General features: G+C 35.7%; 1 protein-coding gene across 1 annotated transcript; it reads right to left on the bottom strand.

Moving 5' to 3' along the window:
• Nucleotides 1-513: 513 nt before the first annotated feature.
• LOC110102620 (ATP sulfurylase 2) lies at nt 514-13,387 on the bottom strand. The gene is made up of 5 exons (XM_020831038.2): nt 12,766-13,387; nt 1,630-2,035; nt 1,286-1,546; nt 985-1,071; nt 514-861 (listed from the first exon to the last, which is right to left on the bottom strand). Exons 1-5 carry the CDS (start codon nt 13,332-13,334, stop codon nt 724-726), a joined length of 1,461 nt encoding a protein of 486 aa, XP_020686697.2. The 5' UTR covers nt 13,335-13,387; the 3' UTR covers nt 514-723.
• Nucleotides 13,388-14,297: the final 910 nt, after the last annotated feature.

Genomic DNA, 14,297 nt, shown 5'->3' with positions numbered 1-14,297 from the left:
AGTAATTTTTTAGTATAAATAATTTTTATTTGATATACTAGAAAGATGCTTTAAGAAATATTAAAAAAGTCGTCTTAAACGAAGTCTAAAACAGTTTTTGAGTTCAAAAATTTATAGAACTAATTTTTTTTACTAAAGAATTATTTTAAAAAATAATTAAAAAATCATCCAAAACTTATCTTAAAATCTATATATATTGGAAAATGTTCTGCTACATGCCACATCCTTCGCTTATGTGAAAAGAGGCCATTTTTGTTTTTCCATTGCATAGGAAATTATATTTCTTTTCAGTCGAGTAATAAACTGAGCGCCATGAAAGGCAACGATGATGTAATTTTGGACCCATTTTTCCACAATTAGCTTAGTTGTTTCTACGCAATGGGCCAGAATATTGTAATATGTGAAAACATGATGACTAACAATTTACACTGTAAAATAAATGTTTAATGTTAATTATGAATTAAAGGCATTGTATTAAGTTAAGAAAGTTAGATAAACGAAAGCAGAGAGGCATTTATTAAACTTATCCAACTTAATATAATAAAAATCTATAAAATTAGCAGAAAAGCAGTTTATACCAGCTTGCAACGTTTCCAGCTGCTGCTGCTGCTGCTGCTGCTTCTCGTCACTCGGATTTACTATGTCAATTCTCTATCAAAAGTATAGAAAAATGTGGTGCCCTTCCACCTCAAAATGTTCTGGAGACTCTATTCGTTAAGTCCTTTAAACAGACAAAGCAGCAGACTGTTGTCCTGCTTCTTCTGCTTGCAGGCCTTTATAATAGTTGACTAAAACTTCCCATCCACCTGGGCACATAAAGCCATCTGGAGGTCTCTCTCCATTCCTTGCATAGGCTCGCATCTGAAGTCACATTGCATAAGAAAAAAATATAATATTCAAGAAATTTTCATTCATATATATATTGTAATTTTCAATAAGATGATGTATTTATCTGCAAATATTATCATGATTTGAGAGGCCAACCTTGGTACCAGAGATGAATATGAACTCTTTAGCTCTTGAAGGATCAAAAAATGCCATCTTGTTTACTGAAGTGTCATATGCAGCAACCTACAGTCATGAACAAATCGTATGGTTTAAAGAGACTAAAATAATAAGTAGTCGATCATATGCCGCAACCTATTAAAATTTTTGTACTAGAAAGCTGCTTTAAGAAGTGGTAAAAAAGCCGTCCCAAACGAAGCCTAAGAGCCTATCAGCAAGATATGCACAAACGGGATAAAGCAAGAAATATGAGAAGCACAATCAAAGGCAAAAGAAATACCCTGAAAGGTAAAATGTTGAGTTTCTCTAAGCCTGGAGCCATGCTTAAAACCTTTTTCCCATGGTCTGGATCATACAAATCTCTCTTTTCAATGGGATGAGTCATTCCGGCAGGATCGCGACCGACAATATAAAAGTTAGCGCCTGCATTTATCCGAGCCTTCGCATGCCACTGTACTTCAGTAGGCCCTGCATAGTGCATAGGCGATGGGAATATTGCCACAATTGTAGTTGCAGGATCAAGAACTCCATCTTCGAGAACCTATTAATACATAAAATTTCAAATTTATGCATTCTATTCAAGTTCATCATAATAATATAATGAACACAAGTGAAAATGGTGACCTTACTGTGCTGCTCCATCCGAACATCCAGGGGGACATCATCTGCCTTCGTAAAACCACCTAAAGGATGCAATAGGAGAATCGGATTCTTATAACCCATCTCTAAGAGGCGCCTTCGTGTATCATTCATTAACAATGCGTGGCCATTATGCACAGGATTTCTTAACTGAAAAGCAAACACCGCATCAGCCTCGCGGCTATCAAATTCCTTTCGAAGTTCTCGGGGAGAAAGCCTATAGTGATCAAGACCATCATTATACTTGATAGGCTCCAGCACTTCAAGATCTCCCCCAACCAGCCAATTTCCAGATGGTCTGATTACTTCCTCAACATAAGGTAACCCAGGAGCTGTTGTTCCCCAGGTTCTGGCAATCCTTTCCTCTTTATTATGTTTATATATTTCAATGCTGAAACCATAATTTTTAAGAGTATATTTGCATCAAAATGAGCAAGAACAACATTGAATCAGAGAGTTGTTATGTAATCTGCGAAAATAAAATTTGAAGTTTACCCAATTTATTGACCAAAATTAATAAGTTATGCGGTTGGAATTAAATAGTGCATTTTTAGTTCAATTTACTTTCTCAATAATGGTCAAAAGGACGAGTACATAAAAATACCTCAATTAAGAAAGCATATATTATCAATTGAGTAATAATTCAAAATAATCCTCCGACTATTGATAAATGTCCAATTTAATCTATTTTATCATTAAATAAATTATAATATATAGTTAATCTAGTACATAAATAACAACGCAACAACAACATCAAGCATTTATCCCACTACATGGGGTCGGCTACATGAATCCTTTTTCTTCATTGTGTCATGTTAAGAGTCAAATTCTCAATTAAATCTAATAAAGAAAGGTCATTTCTAATATTTTCTAATCAAGTCTTTTTAGGTCTACCTCTAACTTTCTTAACATAGGCCAAATCTAATACATCTACTCTCCTAAAAGGGTCATCAGAAGGCCGCCGTTTTACATGAGTAAACCATCTAAGGCGACTCTCTCTAATCTTATTTGTCATTGGAGCTACTCCAACCTTTTCATGGATATGCTCGTTTTGTATCCTGTCTCTAAGAGTAAATCCACTCATCCACCCGAGCATCCTCATCTCAGCAACACTTAACATAATATTATGCTTCTCTTTTAATGGCCAACATTCTGCGTCATAAAGCATTGGAGGTCTCATCACTATTTTATAAAATTTTCCCTTAACTTTGAGTGGTACTTTTCTATCACACAACAAACCCGAAACAGTCCTCCACTTTAGCCATCCTACTTGAATTCAACTAATAATATCTCCATCTATTTCACCATCACTATGAACAATAGACCCAAGATATCTAAAACAAGTACACTTAATAATGACTTGATCGCTCAAAGTCATAACCCCCCCACAAAAAAAAAAAGGATCTATTACTACTAAAATTATACTCCATATATTCGGTTTTAGATCTACTTAAACAAAAACCTTTAGACTCTAAGATTGATCTCCATAATTCGAGTTTACCTTCAACTCCCTCTCTAATCTTATCAACAAGAAGAACATCATCAGCAAAAAACATACACCAGGGTACATCCTTTTGCAAATGTCTAGTAAGAAAATCCATGACTAAAGCAAAGAGATAAGGGCTTAAGGCTAGTCCTTGATGTAATCCAACTGAAATAGGAACATACTTCGTCAAATCACCTTGTGTTTGAACAAAAGTAACAGCTCCTGCTGTTGACTGTAACAGCCTCTCCCCACCGACATACCCAAACGACACAACCGTTCGTTCAAAAAATTGCAAACCGACATACTCACGACATAAGAATAAAATTCTACCTCATTCGCTCTCTTACGCACACTCAAGAAAGACGCGCATAGAGAAAGAGTTTTCGGAAGACTTACCTCTGCCCGACCGAACTCCATTCTTCGCTTCCAGTCTCTGTCCGATCTCGCCAGCGACCTCCTGCTCCGGCGTCGACCCTTCCGGCCGACCCAACTCCGGCGTCACTCCTTGCTCTTGCTCCGACTCCTGCATCCGTCTGCCCTAGTCGATCCAACCTCCTGCTTCCGCCGGCTCTTACTCGCCGTGCCCTAACCCTCTCCGGCCAGACCCAACGCTGACCAATCGTCTACCTCCGGTCGACCCCGACGCGACGCTCCTCCGTGCGTGGCTTCCGCCCCCTAGCCCGATCGGGTCTCCTTCCCGATCCGCCTATCTCCCTCTCCCTCTGTTATATGTAATATATAATGTATATTATATAAGATATATATTATATAATATATAGTAATGATACAACATATATATATATATAATATATATAATGAAATAAAAAAAAAAAAAAGAAATGAGAGAAGAGTGGAGAAATAATTTTCAACAGGTGTCGAAGACCCCGGCCGCGTACTTAGGTTCCGATCGGGATGGTTTGAAATTGAAACTGCCCGTTGATTTTTAATCCGGGCAGATGATTTTAAAATTTGAAGAGACCCCGGGCCGTCGCATCTTAGATCCGGCCGGGATGGTTCTAAAATTGAAGACCTCACGCAGTCGATCTTCAGATCCTGGTGGGATGATTTGGAAATCGAAAACCCTACGCCGTCGACCTTAGGTCCGCGGTGAAGAATTACGGGCAGTGCCGTCCCGATGTCTCCCTCGGTGGGGAGGAGACGCTGGAGGCTGCCCGAATTTTCAGTGAACATTAAAGGACTTGGACTAAAATTAAAAAAATTGATTTGACGAAATTCAAATTTAAAAACCAATTTTAAATAAAATTCGATCAATAATATTGGACCTAAACTCGAAATGGACTCAAACTTTGAACTCGAGGCACGCTTGCATTCACATGATATAAGAATCTTGAACATCGCTTACTTATGAGACATAGTATAAAATCTCTAATGAATACTCAATCCGTACATGGTAATTTATATCGATCAAAATGCTAATGTTAAATGTGTTCTTGCAAGCAAAACAAGAAGAGTGTAGTATGGTAAGAGCATACAATCTACATTGTCAAAATGTAGATATACACAATTTTCTAAGACACAAGCCGATGTATATATATATATATATACAATAAGTGTAATGGTGCTCTTTGATTGGCTTCAAAGAAGAAGTGGACCACAAGACAACTTAACACTATTTTTGATAACTCCTACGATTACAAAATTAATGTTTAGGAACACGATACTCACACTATCATTGCCTTTTCTTTAAATAATTTTGTTGAGAATAAATGAGTATCTCAATTCTCGCAAAGCACTTTCATGATAGTTGATAACATCTCAAGATGATTTTATGAATCCTTATAAGATATATGAGATTTCAATCATCAAGTTAGTTTATGGCATGGGGGCTGATTACAATGATTTGTGACCCATCAATACATCTTAAGCATACGAGTATGTTGGAGACGCATTAAGAGAGAAAAGAAAGATATAACAGAAAGACTTATAGCGAACAGATAATCTCTCCAACGAATATTAACCGATCTCCTACGGGAAAGAATAGAGGAATTTGTAGCACAAAATAATTCCTCTACGAACATGATCTAGTAGTGGGGATTGAGGCAAACACCCTCTACGATTTGTGCTAAGTGACATTTAGAAGAGTTAAACAAACAAATGCAATAACTGAAGTCTAGAAAGCTCACGTCATCGGATCCGCACATATGTGCAAGCAGACAGAAGGCGTTCGAGGCTCCTTAAATGAAATTCGATATTTTCTAAATAAATTGCTCTCGCATAAGGATCATGTTTTAATAATTTTAAATCCTCCTTATGTATTAAATATGATTCTTGAACTTAAATATACCCGCATGTGCTCCGATTGTAATATCTAAGTCCAAAATCCACGATCGAGAATGCTGGCGGGTTAAATATTCAAATTTCATCCTCCTCCTTGAGAGGACTGGAGTCGACATGACTTGAATAATAAAATGCCTCCCAAAATCCTACGAAATACAAGTGATCAAAGCCACCCGATGATGGCCGCGTTGACAGAAAATCTCAACCGGAGGGTTTAATCTCAAATCAAACAAAAGTCTAAAATTCGTGATAATAAACACTTCACCTAAAATACGTCAAAACTAAAAATATCCACCTTCCCGCAACCGTTTGTTCGGTGGTATTAAATTGAAATTAACCTCAGCTCACAAAGAGTAAATGTTGTTATCGGGTGTATCACTACGATTCATCCTCAAACAGTCTCTTGCAACAGGAACGTGGCACGTGCCTCTGATCGGGTGGTTTTGTTGCAAAATGGCTCATTATATACGATCACGGCCAAGCCCGTATGTTGTCTAAAGGCGTCAAACCCTTGAGTTATGAATCATAGGGTATATTGATAGGCATAAAACCCTCTTTAGCTAAGGTGGATTCAGATATATCCCCTCAGACAAACATCAACCCAGGTTTACAAGGTATTCTTGGACTAAGCAACCATGGCTGCGACAAGATGCCTTTTGTCAGGTTGGGTCGACTACCTCCTCTGACTAAGTAGACCAGGATCATGACAGCCCGGACGACGCGAACCATGGGATCTTGATCGGGCTCGTCTTCATTCCCCAACACCAGTTTTAAGTTTGTGGTGTAAACTCTAATTCCAACTTTAAAATCCAAATCCAAAACTTAAACCTTAAATTATTGCTATTATACGATAGGTTCAAACCTATGTGAACGCTTAAACGACTAGCCTTACGAAAGTTCTCCTGTTATCAGGAGGGGTAATTAACTATAGGGGCTTGCGCTATAGGAAACCAAACTCAGATCAAAAAGTCCTCACAAATGAGAGCGAAATCTCTGGGTAGTGTCTTATCAAAACTCAATCTGCCTTCTGAAAATCCCGGATCACACACCTAAAATGGAATTTTTGGAGCCCACACTGCATATAAACCCCTTCTTTTCTAGAACTCTCATAGCACTTCTCCCTGGAACTTTATCATCTTCTTTCTCTAAATCAATAAATTTCATTTTAGATCCTCCTTATTCTCTCTAAACTTCTCCAGCAACCCTCTCAAAAATAGAGTAGCTTCCAAGAGTAGATTACCGGGCATGAATCAAATTGATTTTGAGAAACATTAGTATCACGTGTAACCTATGCTCCATAAACTCTCTCCCAAAGTTTTAAAGAAGAACACATCAACTTAATTCATTATATTTCGCAAAATAGGAATCAACACACTCAATCTCCACTCTTCTAGCATTTTTAGTCTTCAAATAATATTAAAAAGTTTAGTAAGCCAATAAATTCCTTCATCTACTAAGCATTTCTACACCTCTATTGGAATATCATTAGGTCCAATGGTCTTTCAAACTTTATTTTTTTAAAGCCTCTCTAAATTCATTTTTACTATAACGCGATAAAATAAAAATCTCTATTTCATTAAAGTACTAAGATCACTAAAGTTAATCGTATTCTCACACTCTTCATTGAAAGCTTAACAAAAGATTATCACCCTTTGTTGAAATCCTCTTCTAAAAACAACACTTCTTTATCTTTATGCTAATGTACTTCCTTGAACAAATCTTTTACTACCCTATCTCTTGTCGAGGGATTAAAATTAAGCAATGAGAAACTCTAAGATTAAATTGACATTTATCAATATCAGCCGGGTACTATTTTAAGCTTTTACTCATTATCAATTTTAAAATGAGATCAAAATTATGAAAGTGCACATAATAAAGATGTACTAGAAGTTAGAAAATACATTTTAAGAAGCAATATATATATATATTATATATAATATATTATATATATATATATATATGATTTACATTATAACAACCTTAAAGTTAAATTAATAAGTTGGTCGTATTGACAGTAAAATTGTAGCATGAGACAATAAGAAAAAAAATTTGAGATATAAATGTATTCCAGATACCTCCAACTTTGACTTGTAAAGTAGTATTATTCTTAAAATATAGAAATATAGTACTTAAAGTACTACAAATGAAATTTAAAATTTACATTTCATTTGATTTTGGTAAGAAACAAAAATTTAAGTTCTTTTAAATAGTTTTTGCATGCATGAATTATATGTATGTATTGAGTATTTTTCCTAAACAAGGACCAAAAAAAGCTTAAGATGACTTAACTCTGCAATAAATGAATTAATAAAGGAAACTTCAAAAAAGCTAATGCATAAAAAAAGGGCACGGAAGAAACAGTATAAGAGGATGATAGATTAATGGTTCATACACAAGGAATTTAAAGGTCATGTTGTTTTAAGATCCTATACACATCTGCTGTCATGGAATACACAGAACAAGCCAATAAAAGAAAACTGACACATGGTGTGGTTTATGCATGCAGCATCTTCAAAGCGGGCATCAGAATTTTAATGCTTCTAGTATTTTATGTTAAGTTGTTGAAAAATAAGTATCTTCGAAGTTCTACAAATATAATAAACAAGCAAACAAGTTAGACGGTTTTGATGTATGGAAAATCTGTAAAAACCTCGCACTCTTGTTTTCTTTACGAAGAGGGATGATAGTTTTTTTAATTTGTATTAAAGCACTACAATTTCTAATTCTTGCAAGGATATTTGAAGTCTCGTTAGGCCAAGAGCTAATATAATAATTTGTTTTTTTATCATTATCCATGATACTCCTCTAGACTCCCAAACATGTGATTTCTTTGCTGGCCAGAACTTACAAGCTAGCTGTCAACTAAGCCATCACATTTGCAACCTTTTGTGCTAGCTAAAATTGTCTGACACACCTACCAATTTGAGACCTCCCACAATCAGGGCCCTAATGACAAAAGCACAAACCTAAAACAAGCAACCTCAAAAGTCATCAGACCGTGAACACGTTGACTATATTCAAACAATCATTTATTAGATTAACAAACAAAGCTGGGTGTTTGTCGATCACAGTTGGTCGTTAGTCGACCAACTTATAGTTAATCAAAAGGTGGCCAACAATCTTTGCTTTACTATCTTTATTATTGGTCGAATACAATAGACTAGCATTGGATCACATTTCTAGATTGCGCCCAAATTAGTGCAACACAAGTAAAATTGCATGGCTGGTTAACAACTGAGGAACCATGTCTGCTTTAAAACCTCACAGGTGATCAGGAAAACGTGTTTGATTCGGGAATCCAAGCAGCTATGTCTGGGTCGCCAGTAACCTAAAAGTGACTTGTGTTAGGTTAAGTCAACTCGAAGTTGGATCAAAGTTGGCTTAATGCACCGGTGATCTAATCCATTGCAACGCTTAAGGTTAAAGCTTATGAGAATAAATAACTTAAGCATTTTATTTGATGTTAGACTAAACACAATACTCTTATGTGCCTTAATAATCTCCTCCTCATATGACTCTTGATCCAAACCAAACCATCTAACTATTATATCACTTATTAGAAAGTATGAAACCAAGTGTAGTTAAATTTGGGTATAAACCAAATGGCTCATATACCAGGGGCAGAATCCCCTTTAGCTTAGTCGGGTAATTGCGTTCCCCCCCCCCCCTAAAAAAATAAAAAAGATCTTTATTATATGATTCTTTAGGTAATTTGGCCCCATCTATCTATTTTTTGTCCAACTTGGACCCCCGAAATATCTGCGAAGCGTATAACGATCAAGGATATGAACAAATAGGAGTCAAATTAAATTTGTATCTATTTTTTTGGTTGACTGTTTTCTTTTTGTCTCTATTTTTTTATCGTCATTGACCCATTTTCTTGTAGTGAAGTGTCAAGCCAAATTCGACGCAACATCAACAGTTACTTATAAGTTGGTCCCCCTAAAAATTAAGGCTGATTCCGCCCCTGAATCATGCCCATTTTCAATATAAAACTTGAACTTAAAAGAGAAAGCTAATCGCATATGTATTTGTAAACCAACATAATTTTCACCTATTTGATGTGGTCTAAATTAATATTGTCAAGGCTTTGACAAGAAACAACTTTCTTGGTTAGTTTGTGGGTTAGCTGCAACCCCGTCCATGGTCATGAGCTCATAAAAACTTGATCACAGTTGTAGGGCTTAGGTATTGACGAGGGTCTGCTAGCCTTGGATGATGAGAATGGTTGGTGAGGGCAATCTTTTTTCTTCCATGTTTTGGCCAAAGGTCCATTAGGCGTATGTTTTACAAAAGTTAAAGACAACATTAAGGCACAATTGTTGGCGTGCGTGCTACTTGCCAGCTTTTCAAAATTTCTTGTGGTCCAATATCAGCTTTCTAACTAGTTTTGGAAGATAGCATGTGCCTTCACAGAGGTGACAATTAACTTTCACAATTTTTACATCTCGAAAATAACATTGAAAATTTATCCAAGTTAACATCAATTTTATATTCTCTTCTTAAAGAAGCCCTTGTTCCACTCATCTCATTTAGTCGCCCACATCGTTGAGATCTCTTCTACTACTATTCTCTCCAATGAAACCAATTCAAAAAAAAAATTTGATAAGCATCATTTTGGCATTCTGTTATTAATTATATTTTCTTCTTATACTCAGTTCTTGATTGGTTTGATACTCTTCACTCTTGACCAAACATATTTTAAGAAATTTGTGTAAGAGATTTTTTTGAGTTTGACCCACATGTAGTGGAGTCAAGAAGTCTTTTTAACAGAACACATAAATTAATTTTATTATTTAGATGGGGCATATATATAATCTTTACTATTGAAAATGTGGAAGTTTATTATTAATATATATCTGTTATATATAAAAACATTAAAAATTTTGGCGTATGTCCACTTCCTCTCACAAATAGGATTCCTTCTTTCAGGCCTTTGGTTTTGGAGAGATTATTATGTGCGGAGTCCGGACTTGAGAACTGTCCAGATTTTGTGAGTGTACATAGTAAAAATATAGTAAAAGTGCAGTGTGCACAGTAATTGCACTTTTATTGCGCACACTCACAGAATTTGGACGCAGCTCCGATCCAGACCCCACACTTAATAATCTCTCTTGGTTTGTGTTCATGGAGTATGTATTTCGATTTTGTATTGTTTCTACTAATATTCTAGAATAGTGTGAAGTAGACTATGCTAAGTATTACATCAATTGGTGCCTTCTTCATCTAAATTTGGTTACGTTTGTGATTTTAAAGGAGCCTTGTAAATTATTCAAATTTTAAGGTGAAATTCACCGAAAAAAAAAAACGTAGAACGACATGGGGTTCATCTGATATTCAACAACTCATATTCCAATTTATGAACATCACATGAACAGACGAATTTCTCAAACCTCCGAAGCAGTTTTAACCACAGCAGCTTTCAAAATGAACCACCAAAAATGATGCATTTAGATTTTTGCATTATTTTTGTTATGAACAATATTAGTTATATTTTCTATTTTTGTTTTATTTTTATGCTATCCAATGATGGTGGTAAATCCAATGATCATGGTAGGAAAAGGTTTGGGTTATGCTTACCTTGGGTTTGCTGGCTTTGGGGTCCATCTTGTCCTTTGAGTTGTTTGTTGGTTTCATGTGGGCCTTGGCTGTTTTCGGTTTAAGCTTTAGTTGTTGAAATTCTAGTGGTGCCAGCTCATTAATATCTAGTGGAGGTGTAGCTCATTATGAGCTGATATTTAGCTCTGAAATTATAGAAGTATGCATTTTAGAATAGTGTGAAGTAGACTATGCTAAGTATTAGATCAATTGGTGCCTTGTTCATCTAAATTTGGTTAGGTTTGTGATTTTATAGGTTTGTGATTTTAAATATTCTAATTCAAGAAACATGGGGTTCATTTGATAGATACAACAACTCAGGCTTCGTTTGAGACAGCTTTCTTACTGCTTTATAAAATGGCTTTCTAGTACAAAATATTCTAATTCAAGAAACTTTTATACTAAAAAGTTGTTTAAGAAAATAGCAAAAAAACTATCCCAAACGAAACCTTAGTTTCCTATTTATGAGCAGCACATGAACAATCTCAAACATCAGAAGTAGCTTTAGCCACAACAGCTTTCAAAAGGAACTACCGAAAATAATTTGGCAACTAACATCATCAGCAAAAAAAATCAACCCAAACGGGCCCTAAGAAATTTAGTTTGTGGATGTTTGAAGAGGGCAGTTTTAAGAAATAATAAAGAGCAGAAACCCTTAAATTATCACATAAGCTTATTAAATAATTATTTTATTAGTCAAATTAAATAAAAATAATATTAATTCTTAATATCTTTTAACTTATTGATATTAATCATTAATGATGATTTAATTTTGCAAATTAATAAATCTATCTCTAATTTATTTAATTGAATATTAATAATTTGAATTAGTAATTTTATAAATTTTTATTATATTAATTAACTTATAATTAACATAACATAATAGTTTAATTAATCATTAAATATAATAAACTTTATGATACAATTTTATGAATAGAAAATTTATATTTGATTAGATTTATAAATTCTTAATAATAAATTATTTAAGTTAAATAATTATCATTCTTCTTAAAACTAAATTCCAAAATTTGTAATCATAAATTTATTGCAGCACACCTAAAACTCGAAGCCCTCGTCTTTCTCCCCCCCTTCCTATCTTACCCGAAACCCTAGATGAAAGGGAAAGGAGGAAAGGAAGTCGCAACGGGAGCTCGCTGAAAAAGGCAACTAAGGTATCGCGGCGGTGTTGTGGTGCGGTGAGGATTCGCTTGTTTTTTTTTTCCTCCTCTAAATCCCTTAGTAAACCCGAGATTTACAGAAAAACAGAGGTCAAACGGGATATGAAAAAAAACCTATAAATTGTTTTGGCCATTCAGACCGTTTGGCAGGATTTATCGTAAATCCTGCTACTAAACAGACAGCACCTAAGTGCCCTTATTTGGAAAAGGGTTAAGGGTAGTAATCTGAAGTAGCTATTAAATAACGGACTTGATGCTGAAAGGTCAAGAAGCATTGCGCGGAGAAATCCATTGTGACTATCAAAAACCAATATATGTGGCTGTATTCGCATCGTTCTAATGCTGAAGGCTATAAAAAGTTCTTGTGCAACGGAAAGCAATAAGCAGCTCCTGATAAATCAAGAGAATACAAGAAAGAAAAAAAATGGTATGCGTAATATAAAAATTTCCAGTTCTAACCTTCAGCAAAGATTTAGCAAAACTGGAGATATACTCCTTGCCGCTACTAAATCAAGAATTCATAGATAAATAGAAGAATGCCATGGAGCAAATGCCGCTGACCTTCTCAAGATGGCTACAAAATCTCCATTGGGTCCGACAAGAGCAACATCCGGAGAGACGCCGATTGCCTCCTTGGTATAATCGTCGATAGCTAGAACGATTGGCAGCGACATGTTAACAATCGATCCATCTGCCATCCTGATCGAATTAAAATGCAGGCACTGCAAGTACTCGTCCTCCCTCATAAACCCCCTCAGAGGACTCGCCCATCCCTCCGCCACCACATGCACCCACTCCAAATCCACCCTCCCGATCCTCACCGCCGGTAGAGCCGCAGCCTCCGCCCTCTTCGCCGCCCGCTCCTCCGGCTGAACCACTAGCTCAACCAGCTCTCCACCGTCCGGCTCGATTAGCGAGCTCCTCACTACGGCTGCGGACTTCGCCGAATCACGCGGGACGATCGCAGCCGCCATGCGAAGAGGGTTGGAGTGGTAAAGAGGGTTGAGAAGCAGTGATCTTCGAAGAAACCCTAGAGTTCGACTGTCTTGCCTCGTCTGAGCGGCGGCGGAAGAGGCAAGGTGAGGCATTCGCGGGAGAAGAATTTGAGCTTTGGGTATATAGAGAGCCATCGAATGGAACCGCGACGGCTCTAAACCGGGGAACGGTAACGGACCCTTTTTTTAATATTTCTCGTTCAGGGGAGATCACCACGTTTGTTTTTTAGGTGTCTTTTTGTGGTACTCGTTTATTGAGATTTGGTCCGTCGGATGGGAATTGGACGGTGGATCTCACCATAATACCTTTGTCTCAATTAGAAAGATTAACGAAGAAATCATTTACGCACAGCTGTTGTTGAATAGCAAAATCTTACGATTTTGAGACATTGGATTTGCTTCAAGATTGATGAAATATTAAGGTGTTTATAATCAGCACGACGCTTGAGGTAAATCGATGGTCAAATTCATAAAAGGCTTCTGGAAGCCTATTCTGACTGGTAGAGTGGTACGTATGATCAGATAGAAATTTATTACTTTATTATTTTTTTTTTAAATAAATATTACTTTATTGGATATAATAATTGAGAGAGAATACGAATGTTCTTCGGAAATTGACCGTCCGATGGTTGTCACGACATCAATGTTTGCATCTGTCCCAATATCATGAATATATTCATTCATTTATAAGAACTTTACATCTCCGGTAGTAATTTTTTTTATTTTTCCATTAAAAAAAATTATTAATATAGTGATATATATCATCATGATAAAGGTAAAGAGTTTTATGTTTTAGTTTTCACTTGGGACGAAATTTTTTATTACTTTTTAAAACAAATTTTTATTTAAAATTTTAATTTTGTACTAAAAAGATATTTTAAGAAGCAGTAAGAAAGCGGTCTCAAATGAAGTCTTAGGCTTCGTTTGGGACGGCTTTTTTATTGATTTTTAAAACGGAGTTTTAGTACTTTTTTTTATTTTTTTATTAAAACTCCGTTTTATAAAGCAATAAAAAAACTGTCCCAAACGATGCCTTAGTTTTTCATGAGATTTATACATGTATAAATAAATGAGAAGAATAAATGGGATGTTAAGTTT

This window comes from Dendrobium catenatum, unplaced genomic scaffold, assembly GCF_001605985.2.
Source record: "Dendrobium catenatum unplaced genomic scaffold, ASM160598v2 fragScaff_scaffold_637, whole genome shotgun sequence".
NCBI lineage: Eukaryota > Viridiplantae > Streptophyta > Magnoliopsida > Asparagales > Orchidaceae > Dendrobium > Dendrobium catenatum.
This window is presented reverse-complemented; position numbering and strand designations above follow the sequence as displayed.